Source organism: Chiloscyllium plagiosum, chromosome 7 (genome assembly GCF_004010195.1).
Source record: "Chiloscyllium plagiosum isolate BGI_BamShark_2017 chromosome 7, ASM401019v2, whole genome shotgun sequence".
Taxonomy (NCBI): Eukaryota; Metazoa; Chordata; class Chondrichthyes; order Orectolobiformes; family Hemiscylliidae; genus Chiloscyllium; species Chiloscyllium plagiosum.
Genome location: NC_057716.1, coordinates 43134745 through 43156771, shown reverse-complemented (window position 1 = coordinate 43156771; position 22027 = coordinate 43134745). Strand labels below are relative to the sequence as shown.

The window sequence follows — 22027 nt, the reverse complement described above, 5'->3', positions numbered from 1 at the left end:
ACCTTACCATTAAGTGTATAAGTCCTGCTAAGATTTACTTTCCCAAAATGCAGCACCTCGCATTTATCTGAATTAAACTCCATCTGCCACTTCTCAGCCCATTGGCGCATCTGGTCAAGATCCTGTTGTAATCTGAGGTAACCCTCTTTGCTGTCCACTACACCTCCAATTTTGGTGTGATCTGCAAACTTACTAACTATACCTCTTATGCTCACATCCAAATCATTTATGTAAATGACAAAAAGTAGAGGGCCAAAAAAATGTTAACCAGCCTAACCCTATCTTCCAGCTCTTGGTTGCTAACTTCATAGGTCAGTTCAAATGTAAATCAAGTATTTTTTAAACGCAAGGAGTACTTATGCCTCTACCACACTTTCAGACAGTTGGATGAAATTATTACTCCTCTACACACCTCTAATCCTTCTCCCAATTATTTTTGAAATAGTATCCCTGACTAAAGCATCTGAAGAAGGACTTATGCCCGAAACGTTGATTCTCCTGTTCCTTGGATGCTGCATGACCTGCTGCGCTTTTCCAGCAACACATTTTCAGCTCTAAAGCATCTGAGTTCAAATCTGCTGCACATTGCAAAAGGATACATTTCAGACTTGGAAGCTGACTACTGGACAGGACACTGGCTAGTGGAACTGAGTCTAAAGATCCATTCAAAACATCATTACAAAAATTTGCTCAGCATGGTGAAAACTAGGTGTTAAACCTCTCTAGAAGTGAACCCTCAGGTTTACTGCACAACTTGATACCATTTGACAGTTTAATCTTTCTTCCTCAAAAGACATAGAAGATGAATGAACGTAGCTCCATGATCAGATCGACAAGGTTTTCGCATACCTACCGGGATATTGCAGACAAAAATTACATGAGGCTTATGTAAACAATTCTCATCTAAAACAGAAACAACTTTCATTGCATGTCTTCTAGCAGTTCCACAGTGACGCAAAGACTGATGTAATATCACAGCTGGCACCAGACTTATGCCATGTAGCACCAGGCATAAATGTTGATTGCACTTGTCTGAAGGCTTTAGAAAATCTCTCATACCAGGGTAGTGTACTCTCCATATGTAATGTTATTGATGAGGATACCAATACATACATCCAGAGATCAAGTTCTTCCTCTGGCTGACTCCATGATCATGTCTGAGCATAGCATAGCATTAAGCTGAAAGCTAAAATCAACTCCAGCAGACCATTGGCCTTTTCACCCTGCTGCATGATGTGGAATCTTGGATCAGTGAAAGATGCCACAGCATATCCCTCGAACACTTGTATTAAAGATACACAAGATCAATGACAAGAATTTGCTGGCAAAACAAAATAACAAGAAGGAAAAAGGGTTAAACCTGAAAAGTTGACTTCTTCATCTTCTGATGCTGCCTGGCTTTCTATGTTCTTCCGCTTCCCGCTTGTCTACTTTGGATTCCAGCATCTGCAGGTTTTTTTTGTCTCAAATCAAAATAACAAACAATAAGGTCCTTCATTGTGCTGGGTTGAACAAGGATGCCCCCTTTCAGAAAATCTAAGGTGAGCAAATCATCTCAAATGATACAAAGAACAATACAGTCTTTAAGAAAAGCTTTACAAAAATCTGTAGACTATATCTTTTGGGACAACATTACAGCCAACCAGTCCATATGGAGGCAAGCAGCAATGTTTAGTTTAGCATGTTTCAAGGATAAAAATCACACAACACCAGGTTATAGTCCAACAGGTTTAATTGGAAACACACTAGCTTTCGGAGCGATGCTCCTTCATCAGGTGGTAGTGGACTTCCACCTGATGAAGGATCGTCGCTCCGATAGCTAGTGTGGTTCCAATTAAACCTGTTGGACTATAACCTGGTGTTGCATGATTTTTAACTTTGTACACCCCAGTCCAACATCGGCATCTCCAAATCATGTTTCAAGGACACAGGGTGGTACATGTATGGAATGAGCTGCCTGAGGAAGTGGTGGAGGCTGGTACAATTGCAACATTTAAAAGGCATCTGGATGGGTTTATGAATAGGAACGGTTTGGTGGGATATGGGCTGGGTGGTGGCAGGTGGGACTAGATTGGGTTGGGATATCTAGTCGGCATGGACGGGTTGGACCGAAGGGTCTGTTTCCATGCTGTACATCTCTATGACTCTACGACTCTACAGTACTGTCTATGGCAGTGATGCAGAAACCTTTGAAGAAAAGAATCTTGAACACGGTTCATTGGCATTTAGAAAAATGTGGACTGTGTAATGAAAATCTGTATGGATTTGGAAAAGCAAACCATCCGTGACTGACAGCTGTTAGATGAAATAACAGGCTTTTGATGAAGATAGTGGGCTTAATGTTTTGAATAGGAGCTCTCTACTTAATATGTACCACATACTAAATGTGTCGGCACCGTTAAAGTATTGTTGATCAACCTGTTCAGAGTTGCTACCACGCATCTCTGGAGTAGGTGGGACTTGAACCCAGATCTCCCAGTCCAGGGACAGGGACACTACCACTGCACCACAAGATGGCCCTAAAATATGCATCAGTACAATTTTAAAAGGCTTTTTATTGTGAAAGACCTTTGGGAACATATATGGAAACATTTTAAACATCAGGGCAATTTGAAAATGCTATTAAATGGCATATGGAATCCTCAGCTTTGCTAATAGGGAACTAGATGAGTAAAACAAGGAAGCTTCACAAAGCACCATTTTGACCTTAATGGGCATGTTGATTTTAATTCTGGGCTCCATGCTATTGGCTGCACAGAAGAGATTTACTGACGTTACTCCAATTAATGAAGTCAGTTATTTGCCAAAACTGGACCTGGGATATTATTCAAAGTTATGAGTCAAGAGTCAAGAGAATCAAGAGTACCTTTATTTGTCATTTCTACCATATACAACTGATACAGTAAAAATGAGACAGCGTTCCTCCAGGACCAATGTGCTACATGGACAGCACAAACTACACGATCATGCACAGGGCAGCAGAAAGTGCATAAGAGGTGCAAAACAGCACAGTAATTCCTGACAATAGGCACAGTGGTGTACAAATTACAGTGCAATAAAAGAATGATAATTAATAGACATTGTTCTAGCAGCAATTCGAAGTTGTGTAAAGAATTTCAGATGGAATAGAGTCCAATTGTATAGTGTTGCTTGGGGGAAGAAACTGTTGCACAGACCAGTCATGAGAGACCGAATGTTCTGATATCTTCTGCCAGATGGCAGGAGGGAGAAGAGTTTGAGTGAGGGGTGTGTGGGGTCTTCCACAATGCTGTTAGTCTTTTGGATGCAGTGTGTGGTGTAAATGTCTGTAATGGAGGGGAGAGAGACCCTGATGATCTTCTCAGCTGTCCTCACTATCCGTTGTAGGGTCTTATGATCCGAGATGGTGCAATTCCTGAACATGGCATTGATGCAGCAGCTCAGATTACTGTCAGTGAACCCTCTGTAGAATATGATGAGGATGGGAGTGGGAGGTGGGTTTGTTTAGATAGAATAAACAAAGAGAAATATGTTTCCTGTGATAGAACCACAGACGAATCAAGGGCGTACAAATTTCAGATGGACAATAAAATAGTTTGTCACTCAGCTAGTGGAGCTCCTGTACCCACCCTACTGGGTCTGCATCTCTCATTGTGTGGAAGAATGTGTGCAGCCCTCATCCAGTGCCTGTCAGTACTGAGCCTTCTCCGAACTAAGAAACTGTTCTGTTCCTTACATTCACAACTCAGGTCATTTCTAGCAAGAGTGATAGGTATGGATTTCATCATAGTGCTAAGAAGATGAAGGCAGATAGAGGATAAGCCAATGTGACAGCAAGCTTAGGAGTGACAGCAAACTGGTTCATTTCCCCATGACAAAGTCAGTACTGCAGTCTGGGCAGAGAGCTTCAGCAACATGGCTGGCTACCCCCAGGTACAGGGCACTATCAGCTGAAAGAGCCATATCATAATACAGCAGAGTTCATCAATAGGACAGGGCTCCATTCCATTAACGTGATCACTGTTACCACTTCCTGGAGGCGTGTGTCCACCACCCTGCAGATAGAACAGAATAGAATAGAAATGTACTGTCATGTGTACTTTTACGTGAAAAATACAGTGAAAAGCTTTATAAGCTGTGCCACCACAGTGCCTGTACTAACGACAGACGTCATACATAATAATAAAAATAAGTAAAATTAACTCAAAGCTCATCATAGCTCAGTTAACAGTTCCTGGGCTTGCCAAAAGCCAGTTGGGGTGCGATGGAAAACCCTGAAGACCCAGCTGAAATGAAACCGCCACAGCGGGCTGCAGGAAGCCACCTCATCGCTGGGTCAGGAGAAGCCTCGTGCTCCCCATTCGATGCTCCTCCAGATGCTGCCACCAATGCGCCATCCATTCCTTTCGCCGATGGTCCCACTCCTTCAGGCGCCCAGGCCTAGCTGTGAATCTCAATTGTCAGCCCCGTCTGAACATCTGGAACGGGGGACTAAGCCCAGGATCTGCTCCTTGCTCAAGAGGATATCCCAGGTGGATCCATGTCCAGCTCGTTTTGGTGTTGCTTCAGCTGCTGGTGGTGGCCTCCTCCTTCATCGCCACTCTCTAGACTCTAAAGAAAAGAAAACCCAGAAAAAAGAAAAGGAAAGAATAAGTGCAGAAGTAAAAACAAGAAAAGAAGAGAAAGAAAGCCAATAGGAGTGGATGAGTCCCAGGCTCAGCTGTCACAACTTCTATGGCCTGGAGCACTCTCATATATCTGCTGCACTTGAGGGTCCAAAAGCATTACAAGGCTTTTTACTGGGGTTTGGAGATACCCACTGTGATCATGGCTCATGAAGCCTTTGTTAAATCCCTTGATTGATGCAGAGCCCATATACAATGCAGCCCATGATTCAATCCAGGCCACGGTGGAGCAGGAGATGGGGCTCCTGATGATGTGGTTCTGCTATTTGGATCAGTCTTGATGAAGAGACCCTGCAATATGGTTCCAACACGGTATACTGTACCATCGTAGTGTGCTGTGCTTTGCACAACTGAAGGTTCAAAATCATTTAAACCTTATTGCAATTCATTTTTTTAAAATTATAGAATATTATGATGAAATTCCAGAGCCTCAAATCCCTGGAAGCTGATATTCTGGCAGCAGTTCAATCCTCAGTTATAGTCAAAAAATTCATCAGTCCTACTTTTGTTTGGCTGCCCATACTTTGTTGTTTGAGCTACTTTTTAAAAAATCTCCATGTATTTCCAAATAAAAGTTTCAGAGACCTTGAATAACTTCTTTAGATCAAAGTTTCCAATTCAAAATCCAGGCACTTATTACTTTATTGCAACCATAATGCCAGAAGTTGAAACAAAATATATTTCATTCTGAATTCTAACATATGTTCCCACACTTCATTAATTCATAAAATAGATTTTATTACTTGTGAATTAAAGATATCCTGTTATATCAGCAATTATCCAGTTAATCACATAAACCTATGTATAATTGAAGTCACAGTTTTTTTGGTTTGCTCTTTCTCTTGAAATCCTCATTAGATAATTGGAATAAACTTGTGACCGCAAGAGATATTGTCACAAACACCCGTATCATGTTAACTGCTTGTTCATTATTCATAAACCTGAGCCCAAGAGAAGAACACTTAAACTTACACACCAGGAGAGGTTTCACTGAAATGGCTGACGACAATTTCAAAGTGACTATAGTTTCAAATATTTTTGATTCCTGGCAATAACTGATTTCAGAATTTCAGAATCTAATCTTTAGTATGAAATAACTGTAGCAAACCAGATAAGGGTTTTGCTGGTAAGAAATGTTTGCTGCTGCTACAAAGAACTTTGTGAAGCAGGTTGGAGATACAGGCCGACTAAAACCTGTTCCTGGTCTGAGTGAGGCTGACAGATATCAACCACTCAGTCTAGTGACAAAAAGGAAGAAATCGTTCTTTTGGAAAAAGAAGAAATACAGCTCTACACCGTTCACCCTGAAGGACATTCTTGTTGGAGAAAAGGAGGTTTCTGCAGGTAACATACTTACGTAACGCATGCAAGTTTTAAATGCTTTTTAGGAAACTGTATCATCACAACAAAGTGATCTTATGACCAATTAAACTGCTCAAACTTTATTCACAATCCTAACTAAATTTGTGACTTTGCATTATATTTACAAGATTGGTGTGAAGATATTACTCAGAGGGGAAATGACTGTAGTTGTTGGAGGTTAATTATCTTGGAAAGAAGGCAGGAGTTCTTCAGGGTAGTGTTCATTTTCAACTGCTTCATTAATGTTCTTTCCTGCAATATAAGTGGGAAATGAGAATGTTCATTGATGATTGCATATTATTCAGTCCCATTCACAGCTCCTCAGGTATTCAAATAATTCATGCTTACATGCAGGAAGAATTTAACAACATTCAATTTGGGCTGATATACTTATCACTTAATTGTCGGCAATAACCATCTCTAACAAGAGACAACCTAACCGTCTTCAACTAATTTCCATTCATCAAGCCTGAGACCCAAGGCTAGAACCATATTGAGGTGACAGTGGTCTCAGCTAGTGGCTGCAGGAGCCCAAAGTGACCCCTACCAGAAGGGATACTGTGCCTTGTGACGCTCTGGCACTCGACAGATTGATGATGGGCTTTCACTGAGATCAAAAACCCTAAAGATGGAAATTGCACCCACTGAAAGCTGTCATCCAATCAGAGGCTGGCCACCTTATTGAACGACATCACCACTGGGCCATTAAGGACTGCTTCCACTCAGATGAGGCCTGGGATCATCGCTGCATCCTAACTCATGGGTGAATGATGCCATTCATGGGGCTGGTGTTGCCAGGGAGAAAGTTGGCAGCAAAAGAGTTGTCTTTCAGTGGGTCCCACCCTCACCTTTTTTTGAATAAGGGAATCTTCACTCCAGGAGCCTACAAGCATTCACACACAGATATGACTGTGCTTAATCCTACATGGCAAGTACCCTCCCTTAATTGGTTCATATGAGCAGCAGTGGGTTGAGTCCCTTGAGTGGGCATTCATTGACTAAGGACCTCAATTGTGGAGGAACAAGAAGGCCACCCTACCACATAGTTAATCAGTTTGGGTGGGGACCCTACCTCCCACCAACCCTCCCATCTTCCCACCTTATTAAATGAGCCATCCACTAAACCTGTCATAGAAGAGGATGGAACATTCCAATCTACATATCTAGCCCCACATGATGTTTGATTCTCTGTTAAAATTACTAAATTAGGTATACTGTACTATATCTTGAATTTTTAAAAAATCAGAAAATTCTGTAGGTCTGGCAAAGAGAGTCAATGTTCAAGTTCAGCAATATTCATAAATTGCTATAAAACGTTTTAGCACATTTAAGTATTGTTAATTTATCAGGAGTTATCAGTAATTGAATTCCGAGTTTCATATACTGAGTTGTGTCAGTAAATTAAAACTTATAAGTGCTCAACTAAATGTGAGTTTCTGTTCTATATATACATATATATATATATATATATACCAGTAAAGATAACAAAAGTAATCAGGCATTGTTTCCCATTTACTAGGTGTCTCTTCATATCAGCTTCTCAATTATGAAGATAAGTCAGATGTTTCCCTGAATGGGAAACTTGGAAATCATATAATTCATGACGTTGGGTTTAACATTGACGGATCAGATTCTGTAGCAGTGAAAGCTTCATTTGGAATTGTGACAAAACATGAGGTAGAGGTTCCAGTACTTCTTAGGGAGATCATTAACAGGTAATTCTACCATTTTCTATTATATTTTATTGATACCATATGGAAGGTAGTTAATTGCCAAAGCATCATTAAGAAAGCTTAACTGAACACAAATTCTAGTAACAATTAAGACAATTATAAACATTGTTGGGGCTTTCCATATGACATAGGAACAGATCTCAGCCAATCAACGGGATCATGGCTGATTTGATCATCTTCAACTGAACTTTCCCCATAACCTTCAATACACTTACTAATTAAAAATATACATCTCTTTTCATAACTAAGGCACTTAATGATATAGCCTCAACAGCCCTCTGTGATAAAGAATTTCACAGATTCATTACCCTCTAACAGAAAAAAGGTCTCTTCATCTATGTTTAAACAGCAAGCCCTTAATGAGAACATGCCCTTTAGTCCTAAACTCTCTCTCTAAGAGGAACAAACTCTCAGCACCTGTCCTATAAAATCGCCTAAGAATCTGAGATATTTTAATAAAGACAACTCTCATTCTTCTACACTCCAGTGTGTACAGGCCCAAACTACACAACCTTTCCTCGTAAGAAAATCCCTCCAAGTCTAGTATCAACCCTAATACACCTTCTCTGGACTGCCTCCCATGCAGTATATCTGTCCTTAGATAAGTTTTCCTTTTTGTAAATCCCACTTTGTCCTTGTGTAATCCCAATGGTATTATCTAAGTATCCTGTTGCCACATGTTTTATAATAGTGTCCAACATTTTTTCCTTTATCTTATTCACATGGTGGGACATGGTGTTGCTGGCTGGCCAGCATGTATTGTCTATCCCTAGTTACCCTTGGTGAGCTGCTTTCTTGAACCACAACAGTCCACGTATTGTAGGTAGACCTACCCTGCCCTTCGGGAGATGGAACCTCAAGATTTTGGCCTAGTGGTGGTGAAGGAACAGTGATATATTTCCAAATCAGAACAGTGAGTGACTTGAAAGGGAACTTGCAGGTGGTAGTGTTCCTGTCTATTTGCTGTTCTTGTCCTTCTAGGTAGAAGAGCTCATGGATTTGGAAGGTGTGGCCTGAGGATCTTTGGTGAATTTCTGCAGTGTGTCTTCTAGATAGTATACACTGCTGCTACTGAACATTGGTAGTGGAGGAAGTGTATGCTTGTGTATGTGGTGCCAATTAAGCTAGCTGCTTTGACCTGGATAGTATTAAGCTTCTTAAGTGTTGTTGCAGCTGCGCCCATCCAGGCAAGTGGGGAATATTCCATCATACTCCTGACTTGTACCTTGTAGACAAAGGACAGATTTTGGGGAGTCAGGAGGTGAGTTACTTGTCACAGTATTCCTAGCCTTTGACCTGCTCTTGTGGCTATTGTGCTCATATGATGAGTCCAGTTGAGGTTCTGGTCAATGGTAAACCCCAGGATATTGATAGTGGGAGATTCAATGATGGTAACACCATTGAATATCAATGGATATGGTTAGATTGTTTTTTTTTTTACTAGAGATGGTCATTGCCTGGCATTTGTGTGATGCAAATATTACTTGCCACCTGTCAGCTCAACTTATCCTGCCACTGATGATAGACTAAATTAGTTATTCCTTAATTTTGTCCCCTCCCTCCATCTTTAAATAGTGTGGTTACATTTATCATGTTCCAAAGCTCCTGGGACTGTAGAGAATTTTGGAAGAAAGGGAAGTGGATAATTATTTGAAAAGAAAATTTATAGACGTTTATTAATGAATTAATTGCAGAGTAGCATTGATCTTTTATGAATCATATTGTATTTCTTACATAAATTCAAGATTTGCGGTAAGGCTGAAGGAATGGAATGAAATCAAAGACAACATAGGCATTGTGAGCAGTATGGCTTCATTGGTGCTGTGAAATTCAATAATTCTGGATTACTAGATCTTTCATGATTTATAAGTAACTTTTTGATATCTCTTTAGAAAAATTGATATGGAACACTGTCTTGTTCGTCAGATGAAAGAAGGCCGGCGAGCTGTTTTGTGTGTTGTCATGGAAAGTATCCGCACAACACGGCAATGCTCACTGACTGTGCATGCAGGCATGAGAGGTAAAACAATGAGGGTAAGACTCCTTGTATTTATATGCCATTATGGTTAATGATATAGTTGGTACATAATTCAATTAATTGGTATTACTTCAATTTAAATAATTACTGTTTTATCTAATAATTTAAATTTCATTTTGATTTTTAAGCTGCTTTTAATTGGTAGATGAAATGTGTAATAATGAAGAGTATATTTAAGTGTCAAGTACTTTTATGTGAGGCAGAGTATTCAATATGTTATGTCTTTGTGGGCACTATTAATTTTTAAAAAGAAATTTTAACTTTTATTGATGAGCTGAAAGCTTACATGACAAGATTTCACACTTTAAGACTTATTCTGTAATAAACAAACTAAAAGTACCAATGACTGAACTCTAATTTTGTAAGCTTTAGTAGACCATTGGACCATAAGACAAAGGAACAGAACTAGGCCACTAAGCCCATCAAATCTGCTCTGCCATTCAATCATGGCTGATATGTTTCTCAAGCCCATTCTCCTGCATTCTTCCCTTAACCTTTGATTCTTTCACCAATCAAAAACCTATCTATCTCTGTTTAAGAAGAGAGTAAGGCAAACAATGGGAAATTACAGGTTGATTAGCCTGACCTCAGTCATTGGTAAGATTTTGGAGTCCATTATGAAAGATTAGATTTCTGAATACTTGGAAGAGCATGGTTTCATCAAGTGGTGGTCATGCCTGACAAATCTGTTAGAATTCTTTGAGGAGGTAATGATCAGGTTAAAGCCAATATATGTTATCTACCTGGACTTTCAGAAGGCCTTTGACAAGGTGCCACACAGGAAGCTGCTAAGTAAGATAAGGGTCCATGGTGTTACAGGCAAGATACTAGCATGGATAGAAGATTGGCTATCTAGTAGAAAGCAGAGATTGGGGTTAAAAGGGTTCTTTTCAGGTTGGCAGCCAGTGACTAGTGGTGTTCCACAAGGGTCAGTGTTGGGAGCACAATTTTACACTTTATACACTAATGATCCAGATGAAGAAACTGAGGACACTCTGGCTAAGTTTGCAGAGAATACAAAGATACGTAGAGGGACAGGTAGCATTGAGAAGTTGGGAGGCTGCAGAAGGATTTAGACAGGTTAGGAAAGTGGACAAAGAAGTGGCAGATGGAATGCTGCATGGGAAAATATGAGGTCATGCACTTTGGTGGGAAGAATAGAGGCATGGACTATTTTCTACATTGGGAGAAAATTCAGAAATCTGAAGTGCAATGGGCCTTGGGAGTTCTGGTCCAGGTTTCTCTTCAGGCAACCTTGCAGGTTGAGTCAGTAGTTAGGAAGACAAATGTAATATTGACATTTATTTTGTGAGGACTAGAATATAAAAACAGGGATGTACTTCTGTGGATTTATAAAACTCTGGTCAGATCATATTTAGCATATTGTGAGTAATTTTGGGCTTCATACACCAGGAAGGTTGTACTGGTCCTGGAGTGGGTTCAGAGGAGGTTCAAGAGATTGATCCCAGGAATGAAAGGCTTAACATATGAGGAACGTTTGAGGACTCTAGGTCTTTACTTGATGGAGTTTAGAAGGATGAGAAGGGATATAATTGAAATTTATAGAACACTGAATAGTCTTGACAGAGTAGATGTTGGGAAGATGTTTCCATTGGTAGGAGAGACTAGGACCTGAGGGCACAGAGTAAAGGGAAGACGCTTTAGAACAGAGATAAGGAGAAACTTCTTCTGCCAGAGAATGGTGAATCTATGGAATTCATTGCCACAGAAAACTGTGGAGACCAGGTCATTGAGTTTATTTAAGATGGAGATAGATAGGTCCTTGATTGTCAAGGGGATCAAGGGTTACGGGGAGAAAGTGGGAGAATGGGGTTGAAAAACTTATCAGTCATGATTAAATGGCAGAGCAGACTTAATGGTCTGAATGGCCTAATTTCTGCTCCTATGTTTTATGGTCGTAAATATACTTACTGACATGGCCACCACAGCCCTCTGCGGCAATAAGTTGCACAGACTAACCAGCCTCTTTTTAAAGAAAATCCCTTCCCTCTGAAGCTATGCCCTTAGGTCCTAGTCTATCCTATTAATGGAAACATCTCCATATCCAACCTCAGCAGTATGTAGGTTTCAATGAGATCTACCCTCATCCTTTAAACTCCACTGAGTATAAATCCTGAGTCCTCAACCACTCCTTATATGACAAGCCCTTCATCCACAGGATCATTCTTATAAACATCCACTGGACCGCCTTCTAATGCCAGCACATCCTTCCTTAGATATGTGGTCCAAAACTGCTCACAATATTCCAAATACAGTCTGAGTGGAGCTTTATACAGCCTCATCGGTATATCTCTGCTCTTATATTCTAACCCCTTTGAACTGAATTGCATTTGCTTTCACAAATGTCAATTGAAACTGCATGTTAACCTTAACTCCTGAATTAGTATTCCCAAGTCCCTTTATGTTTCAGATTTCCGAAGCCTTTCGTCACTTAGAAAATTGTCTATGCTTTTATTCTTCCTACCAAAGTGCAAAATCTCATACTTTCATGGACTGGATTCCATTTGCCATTGCTTTGCCCACTCTCTGAGTGTGTTCATATCCTTCTGAAGCCTCTCTGCTTCCTTAAAATTATCTCTCCCTCACCTACCTTTGTATTGTCTGCAAACTTAACAACAATGCCTTCAGTTCCTTCAAACAGATCATTAATGTTTAAAATGAATAATTGTGGTCCCATCACAGACCCTTGCTAACTCCACTAGTCACTGGCTGCCATCCTGAAAAAGACCCTTTTATCCCGGCTTTCTGCCAGTGAGCCAATCGTTTATCCATGCCAGTACCTTCCTCCTAACGTCATGACGTCTTTTCTTATTTAGCGTACTGTGCGGTACTTTGTCAAAGGCTTTCTGGAAATCCAGATAGATTTCGTCTACTGGTTCTCCTTTGTCTAACTTGCTTGTTAAAACAAATTCTCTCTTTTACTTCTCACAAAACCAGAAATAAAATAAAAATTTCACTGTATTATATTGTGTTGCTTTGTAAATAGATATTTAATTTTCAAAATGAACCTTAGCCCTAAGAGTTTACTTCTGTTCTTTTCCTTTTCCAACCTAATAATATTTAACGACAGCGCTGTTCATCATGATGAGGTTTTTCCTAAATTTCCTTTCATTAGCTGGGCACAGCTTCTAATCTTGTTTAAAGCCTCTAGAGTTTGGAACTTAAAATCCAACTGCAAGTCCCTCCCCATACTCTGAATGGTGAACATTAATGATGAAAGTTGCTGCCGTCTCTCGCAGATCTTGGAAGACTAGCCGTGTTTCTGAGTTTCAGGGATATCTTTCTAAGTCTTCTCTCATATCTCTATGACAAGGTGAATCATATGGACCTTGTATCCAGATAGAAATGCTGATTAGCTATCCTAGAACCCAAGTCTTTTTTTTTTTATCTTGGAACACGTCAAGCATACCTGTTTAAAAGCTGACATCCATAATACCTTCCATAGTCTTTAGAGACTTCTGATCTAACTACTGTAGAAGTACTGCTACCATTGTCATGAGTGTGAAGACCTTGCACTGTCTTCATACTAAAGCAATTAGATTTACCACCCTGATCTGATGTTAGGCAGCCTACAGAACAGGTCACATGGATTGTTTAATTTTACCCTAAAAGTAGAGACCCAAAAACATAACAATCTCATAAACCTCATATTTGTACAACCTGCTATCTCCAGTGATGTTTCTCAAAGAAATTCAGCAATTTTCCCTCCATCTCTTTGGTTATGATATTCTTTTCCACTGTTAGCTCCCTTTACAGATTTACAGACCTCTTGTATAATTTCTTGTCCCTCTTGTATGTCCCCATTTGTCTTCTGCAGTCTTTCTCTTCCTTTTTAAATGTTCTTTCCTTCGCACTGTAAATCTCTCATCTCCTTTGTTTAAAGCCTCACCTTCTCAACTGATATCTCCTTTATAGATATCAATGACTGCACTTCAATAAATTTACTACATTTGGAGTGCTGAAGAATGTTCTGAGACATAATGAGTAGAAATGACTTTAATGAAAAGGAAAATGGACAAAGTCTAGAGGAATTAGTTGATCTGGTTTTGCAACCCTGTCAAAGTCACATTTGATCCCAATTCAACTAATACAAACTATTGCATAAGCTTGAAAAAAATTGTGACAAAATGATAGTCAGCACTGATATTTTGACTGGGTATTATTTAAGTGGGTAAAAGAAGAGTTGAAAGCTTGGAGGTAGTGAATTGTGACTGTTATGTATGGATGTGGTTGGGGGATAATGGCAAGGAATGGAGAACCTGAATGGTAGTGTCAATAGAGGACTGCAGATGCTGGAGATAAGAGTCTAGAGTGTGGTGCTGGAAAAGAACAACAAGTCAGGCAGCATCCGAGGAGTAGGAAGATCTACGTTTGAAGGTTTTTTGCCTGAAAGGTCGATTTTCCTAATCATTCAGTGGCCTATGTGGGGATATGTGGTTCAAATCCCATGATGACCCGTGGAATTTAAATTTAATTCATAACCGAGGTTTAAAATAACTAATAAAAGCAAAATAACATGGATGCTAGAAATCTGAAATAAGAACAGAAAGTACTGACAGATCCGTGAAGAGAGAAACAGAGTTAACATTTTGACTCTGAAATATTAACTCTCTTGAGATGCTAACATTTAGAGAGCTGTCCCACAGTGAAATGACTTGTGAAATATCAGCCTGTCGTAGACATAGATATGGAACCATTCCTACAGACAATGTCTCAGACACTACAATTACCAACTTTGGTCTGTACCACTGACAGGACAAACCCATCAGAGGTGACAACATAGTATAGAGCCAGAAAGGAATGGGAATCCTCAATATTGATTCCAGATCCCATGAAATATCAAAGCATCGGGTCACATAGACAAAGATACTGCTGATTACTGTTAGGTTCGCTATAGTTGGCTGGTCAGTCCTTCTCCATGGATAATTATTAGAAGAAACACATAGTGTGGCAAAGGCAAATAATGTACTTCAATCTGCATAAACAAATTTCAAAATCAGTTACCAAGAGTGACTCAGCATACCACTAATGACTGAGCTGGACAAAGCCTGAAGAACAAGGCTTGAAGACTGTGCCAACAGCAGGTGATGGGGAAACCTATTTGACCCTGTCCTCTCAATTCTACCTTTCAAAATGCATTGATCCATAACAACAATGATTTTGATGGGAACAAAAAATGGCTGAAGGCACCAAATATTGCAAAGGTTATTGGCCTTGATAACATTACAGCAATATTACAGAAGAATTCTGAATTAGTCATGCCTCTAGACAAGTTGTTTCAGAACAGGTACAATACTGGTAACAATGCTTCAGTTTGGAAAATTGCACCAGGATATCCTGATTCAAAAGCCAGAACAAATCCAACCAAACTAATTAGCATCCTTTGTGGAAACTAAATGCTGCTTCACATTTCAGCAAGACTTCCAATATATTGTGTGACACGACTACTGTGCTACATGGACATAATTACCAGCTCAAATCTGGGCATCCAGGAGATCATATGGACTACACAGCAACAGAATTGTATTTAGCTTCAATTTGTAATCTCATGGCCCAGCAAATCCTCACTGTACCATTACCATCAAGCGGAGGATAAACCTTAGCTCAATGAAGAGAACAGGAGGACATGCGGGAGCAGCAGAAGACATACCAAAAAGGTGTCAACATGGTGAAGTTACAATATAGACTACTTGTGTTTCAAACATTGAAAGTAGCATGCGATAGAGCTAAGAGATCTCACAACCAAAGGATCTGATCTAAATTGTACAGTTCTGCTACATCCAGCTCTGAATGGTAAGCAATTAAACAATTAACAGCTGGAGGAGACTATACAAATATGCCCATCCTCAATGACGGGGGAGACCTGCACATCAGTGCAAAAGACAAGGACAAAGCATTTGCAAACACCTTAAGCCCAAAGTACCAAGTGGAGAAATCATCTTGGCCTCCTCCAGTGTACCCTAGCATCACAAGTGCCAGATTTTAGCCAGTTTGATTTTGATGGGATCAAAAAATGGCTGAAGGCACCAAATATTGCAAAGGTTATTGGCCTTGATAACATTACAGCAATATTACTGAAGAATTCTGAACTAGTCATGCCTCTAGACAAGTTGTTCCAGAACAGGTATGTTACTTGTAACAATGCTTCAATTTGGAAAATTGCACCAGTATATCTTGATTCAAAAGCCAGAAGTAATCCAACCAAACCAATTAGCATCATGTTAGTTGCTTTCAATTATCAGCAGTGATAGAGAGCATAATCAGTAGTGCTAACAAGCAGAGATTGCTCAGCGATAACCTGCTTTTGATACTCGATTTGCATCCTCCAGGGCCTTTCAGCTCCTGATTTCATTGCAGCCTTGCTTCAAACATGGACAAAATATATTAGGGTGGCTGCATTTGACAGTGTGGCATCAAAGTGCTCATGCAAAACTGAAGTCAATGGGAATCAGTGGAAATCTCTCCACTACCTGGCACAAAATAGGATGGATGTGGTTGTTAAGGATCAATTATTTTGGTCTCGGGAATCTGCAGGAGTTCCTCTGAGTATTGTCCTCAACCCAATCATCTTTAGTCATTTCATCGATGACTTTCATTCTATCATAAAGTCAGAAGTGGTGATGTTTGCTGATGATTGCATAATATTCAGAACTTGAAGCAGTCTGTACCCCTATGCTGCGAGACCTGGATAACATCAAAGCTTAATTTGATAAATGACAAGTAATATTCAAGGACTCACACAATTGCCAGGTAACAATCATTTCCAACAGTACAGAATCTAGCCTCTTAAGATTTAATGACATATCCATTGCTGAATTCCCCAGGGGGTTACCATTGACCAGAAATTGAACTAGACAAGTGATATAAATACTTGGGGTCTATGAGCAGGCTAGAGGTTAGAGTAACTTAGCGCTGACTGCTAAGTTTGTCTACCATATCTAAGGTGCAAGTTAGGACTGTCATGGATGAGAACCAGCAACACACATGAGGCTTGACACCATCTGAGACAAGAGAACCTGCTTATTTTCATTCCACTCGCCACTTTCAACATTTATTCCCACAGTAGTAGCGATGTGTAACGTCTGCATGATACATTGCAATAAACCATCAGGTTCCTTCAACAGAACCTTCCAAACTTATGACCTCTACCACCTAGAAGGAACAGGGAAACAGATACAGAAGAACATCACTGCCTGCAAGTTCTCCTTCAAGTCACACACCATTCTGATTTGGAACTATATTGCTATCATTTCACTGTTGCTGGGTCATTATCCTGGAACTCCTTCCAAACAGAAGGGTAGCTGTACTGCTTAAGAAAGTGATTCACTGTCAACTTCTCTAGGACAATTAAGGAATGGCAAGAAATGCTAACCTAGCCTGTCTTGCTCATATCCCATGAAAGAATAACAATTAGACACGCAAAGATAACTTTGCGTGTCTAGTTTTGAAACTTAAAAGAAAATTCAGATATTTCAGCCACATTTTTATTATATCTTATTTAATATTGGTTTGTAAAAGTAGAAAACCAGTTTTGATTATGGCACCCACTCTAGTTTCAGATTGATGATGGACGAAATCACAAAGGATGTGACAAAGCCATTGTCATCCCAGCTCATACAACAATTGCGTTTAGTGTATTTGAGCTCTATATCCATTTAGATGGGCATTTTGGTAAGTAACATATTGCATATTCCCTTAAAATTTCATTTTATGAATGCTGAATAACTCCTGAATATATTTTCAGATAATTTCTGTCGTCATTAATTATTCATTTACTTAGTTTAAATATTTCAATATAGAAACACATTAGTTACTGACACTTGCACCCATAAAATATGAACTAAAAACATAATATTAAGAACTTTAAAAAAGTGATTTCCCATTCAAAATGACAAACATTTACATATGGTCATATGATTTAAGAGTAGGAGTAGGTTCTTCAGCCTTTTGAACCTGCTGCAACATTCATTAAGATCACAGCAGACCTCAAAATCCACATTCCTGCTTATTCTTGATAACCTTTTTCTCAAATCATATCAGGACTCTGTCTAATTAAGAGGAAAAATATTCACGGACTCACATAACTGCCAGGTAATGGTCATTTCCAAAAGTAGAGAATCTAACCATCACCTATTGAGATTTAATGACATTTCCATTGCTGAATTACCCAGGGGTTACCATTGACCAGAAGTGGAACTAGACTAGCGATGTAAAAACTGAGGCTATAAGAGCAGGTCAGAGGTTGGAGTAACTTAGCTCCTGACTCCTAAGCTTGTCCACCATATCTAAGGTGCAAGTTAGAGCTGTATTGGAATTCTGCCCACTGCCTTTTCAAAAAGAAAATTCCAAAGATTTACTTCCCTCTGTGAAAAAATATTTCTCCTCATCTATGTTTTAAATGGATGACTCCTTTTTGAAGAGTCAAATTAAGATTTAAATCCCCCCAACAAGTGGAACCATCCTTTCCACATCCATGTTGTTATGACCTATCAGGATCCTATGTTTTGAACAGATTTTTGTTCTTAGCCGGTCCAACCTGGAGTGGATACAAGCTTAGCATGTCCAAACTGTAATGGATACAAGCTTAGCCTGTCCAATCTTTCGTGATAAGACAACATATCCATTCTAGTTACTAGTTTAGGAGACTTTATCTTAATTGTTTGCAATACACTTATATTCTTCCTTAAATGAGGACAGCAATATTGTACACAGTCCTCCAGATATGGTCTTACCAAATGCACTACATAATTGAAGCATACCTTCCCTACCTTTGTATTCAGTTTTCCTCACAAGAACTGATAATATTCTGTTCACTTTCCTAATCACTTTCTGTACCTGCATACTGAAACTTATGAGGGTCAAGCAAGAGGACACTTAGGTCCTTTTGCATCTCAGAGCTCATTTATTTTTGTATTCTTCCCAACAAAATGAACTTCACATTTTCCCACAATCTCCATATCTTTGATCTTTGACCACACAGTTAACTATCTGTATCCCTTTGTATGCTTGTTGTGTCTTTTTTTGTCTTGCTGCGTTATCTATCTTTGTGTTTTCAAGAAATTTACCAAGCATTTGTTGGTACTTTTTTAAAGTTATAAATTCTCAAAGTATGGATTGCCATTTGGAAGCTTTGCAGGCTGATCAGTAGTAAGATTTTAAGTATTTGTAGTTGTGCAGATGAAGCAACATTCTTAAAAGCTATGTTCCTATTCTTTTAGAACTCTGTGTTACATCTGAATCAGAAGGTGGGTTTGAAAAAGAACAAATAACTGAGCAACTGGGAGGTTTAATGAGCCGATTCTCAGTGTGGAAATTGCGACGATGTCTGTCTGATTTCTTTTATGGCAGTCCGTTCAGATCAGGTACGTCTTTCCTCATATACTGTAGACTAATTGTGGTATGTTACACAAGGTAAAATAAAGAAGACAATACACAGAAGTCCCATATATACCTTGCACCTGTTGATGCAGAATATGCACAATACATCTTGTTGATGCTGATTATTATCATGTAATTATGTACTCTTAATTTAACATGATGAAAAGTTCAGGGATGTTTATAATTCACAAGTGAGCTGTCTTTAAAAAATACAAGCAATAATGTAATTAAAAATTAAACTTTAAATATTACAGATGCCAGAAATCTAAAATCAGAACAGAAACAAAAATTAGCAGGTCTAGCAGTGCCTGTGGAGAAAGGAATAGGTTAACATTTCAGGTTGATATCCTTTATTAGATTAGGTTTGCAGCCTCCATCTAATCTAACCTAACACGAGGACTACTTGGACTATTTTCCACTCTGCATTAATGGTAGAGATTCTATGATGTAATAATAAGATACAGTTTAAAAAAAACAAGCTTAACTTAATACAAAGCTAGCAGGAGAATGGATGTCTTACCATGGTTAGCTGCTGACCTCAGCTTGGACACCATCAAAATCTCCTTCGGTAACCAAGGGCTACTGTCAGGCTTGGAAGAGCTCAACATTTATCCACACGTTGTCGCTGATCTGCCAAGACAAGCAGTTGGCATTTACAGCTCAACAGCCTTCTTAAAATTTTCCTTAGTCTCTTTCTACCCCATTCTTCCTTGGAGTTTAAATCAAACTTTTATGGAGCTCTTAATAGATCATATTTTTTAATATAAATGCATCATTGATGTTAACTATTCTAGACCATTCAATTAATGTTTTAAATTATTTTAAAAATACATAAGCATGTAATTTTTAGCAGACCTTTTCTGCTATTTTAATGTGTTGTATTAATCACATTTTCATCACTTAGAGGCACATATTTGTGTGCTTACCAAGAACACTTAACTCTTTACGTCATTTTTCCTGTACGTTTTTAAAAAAATTAGTGCATTTTTATCTCCGCAATAATGTTAACAACAACCATTAGCATGGATAGAGTGGTATTGAGAGGTGCTCAGAAGGAAGGAAGCAGCTGTGTTGCTGGAGTTGAACCTATCTGTTTTTGCTTCATCTCCCCTTGAGAGTACAATCAGCAGATGGAGTAGAAATTCATTGAGCTGATCAATACAAATTGCTGGCACAACTCTCTCCACAAACCTAAGGTTGTTCCTTAATAGAAAAAAATTACAAATGGCACATTAGTTTGCTATGCTGTTTTGTTATTACCAGCTGCTGTTTTCCAGTACTATCAGAAGGAAAATTTAACTACAGGCTTCTTGTGACAAATTTATGTCTGCAGTAAGTGCAAACTTTACGTGTTATTCTATGTTTGACCAGATGAAAAGGTGTTGGATGATGTCAGAAATTCCACTCTTTATTTGGAGGATCTGATTGCTGACTATTATGAAAAGGCTACAAGCATGACTGACATTTCCACGAACTACCTCAGAGATAATGTACACACACGGGTCAATCTCCTCAATCATAATATCTCTAAAGGACCCTGTACTCTTTGTGGCATGGGAAGCTCCCGAAGAGAGACAGTATATGGATGCCTGGAGTGTTCATTCAATGGGCAGAAATATGTGAGACTGCATGTGGTACCATGCTTTGATCTGTGGCACAAAAGAATAAGATAAAATGCATTTTTATATGGTTTAGAATCCAAGACGTGACAGCACAAATTGTGTAGTATTTTTGACTTTTTTTAAGCCAACTTTTGTTTGGTTAAAAAAAATTAATCTCTTTGCAAATTTTTCGTTTTAAAATTGGATTGCAATGCTGTGAAGCATTAATTTTTGAGTGTATCTGTTCATGAACATGCTTGTAAAATTATATCAATTCTTTGAACTTCAGACTTTGCAATTTAACCAGTGACAATATACGTTTTAGAATCAATTTTGAATAATGTAAATTTTTGAAGTTCTACTTTGCCTTTAGTCTTTTTGTATCATGTTTGATAGTTCTCATTCCTTATTTTACAGTCATCATGCATGTAGAGATTTATGTAAAATCTTCATATTTTGTTTGGATGTAATTAATTGCAATTAATATGAGGAACTGATGTGATGTTTAAAACATTAATGATTCATTAAAGTATCAGATTGCAAACACACAAAGGTTTTCTGAGTTGAAGTGTTATGTACCGAACATTTGAAGGGGCTGATTTTCCCTCCCGAAATTGAGCAATCCAAATTAGACATGTGTGGGATTGTTTTGCCTGGGTTGGGAAACATGCTGAGTCTTGATGTGATACAGTTTGACATCTAAAATTAAATGGTTTTAACCAGTTACTGATATGGACAATTTATCTATGTTAGCTTTAAAATAAAAGGTCCACCACAGGTTTGCTTAATAAAAAACAAAATGATTGATTTAGTGTGAAATCAAGACTTATTCAGCAAAGCTAATTAACAGTTTGAAATATGATAGTATAAATATTAAACTTCTAAATATCCCAACACATGCACACACACAATATAAAGGGAACAAGAAACTATATTTCTATGCAGAAACTCACTTTGAAAAGAAAACGTCTTTGGCCAATACAAGTTAGATCTTAAAGGCAAATAGAATAAGTGTAGAATATTCAGATGGTTGTCAGTTTGGCACTGATGTATATGGACAGTTCGCTAGACATGTACACTTAGCTGAGGGATTTTTGCACACAGTCATTTAGGAAATATCATGACAAACTTCCTCAACGTCTTCCACGTATACTCTGGTTTTTGTTTCAGAATCACGAGGGCTGAGCATGGGAAGCATTTTTTCTTCACCAGGCTGGTCACCAACTCGAA

General features: G+C 38.8%; 1 protein-coding gene across 3 annotated transcripts; it reads left to right on the top strand.

Moving 5' to 3' along the window:
• The first annotated feature begins 5717 nt into the window (after window positions 1–5717).
• On the top strand, window positions 5718–20900 carry pjvk (pejvakin). Of its 3 annotated transcripts, XM_043694566.1 has the most exons (6): window positions 5718–6008; window positions 7546–7741; window positions 9652–9793; window positions 17372–17489; window positions 19037–19180; window positions 20568–20900. In XM_043694566.1, the coding sequence occupies exons 1-6, from the start codon at window positions 5798–5800 to the stop codon at window positions 20867–20869; spliced, it is 1113 nt and encodes a 370-aa protein (XP_043550501.1). In that variant the 5' UTR covers window positions 5718–5797; the 3' UTR covers window positions 20870–20900. The 3 variants fall into 3 exon arrangements, with proteins under 3 accessions (XP_043550501.1, XP_043550499.1, XP_043550500.1); XM_043694564.1 differs by lacking the exons at window positions 5718–6008; window positions 7546–7741 and adding an exon at window positions 8262–8279; XM_043694565.1 differs by lacking the exons at window positions 5718–6008; window positions 7546–7741 and adding an exon at window positions 9505–9556.
• Window positions 20901–22027: the final 1127 nt, after the last annotated feature.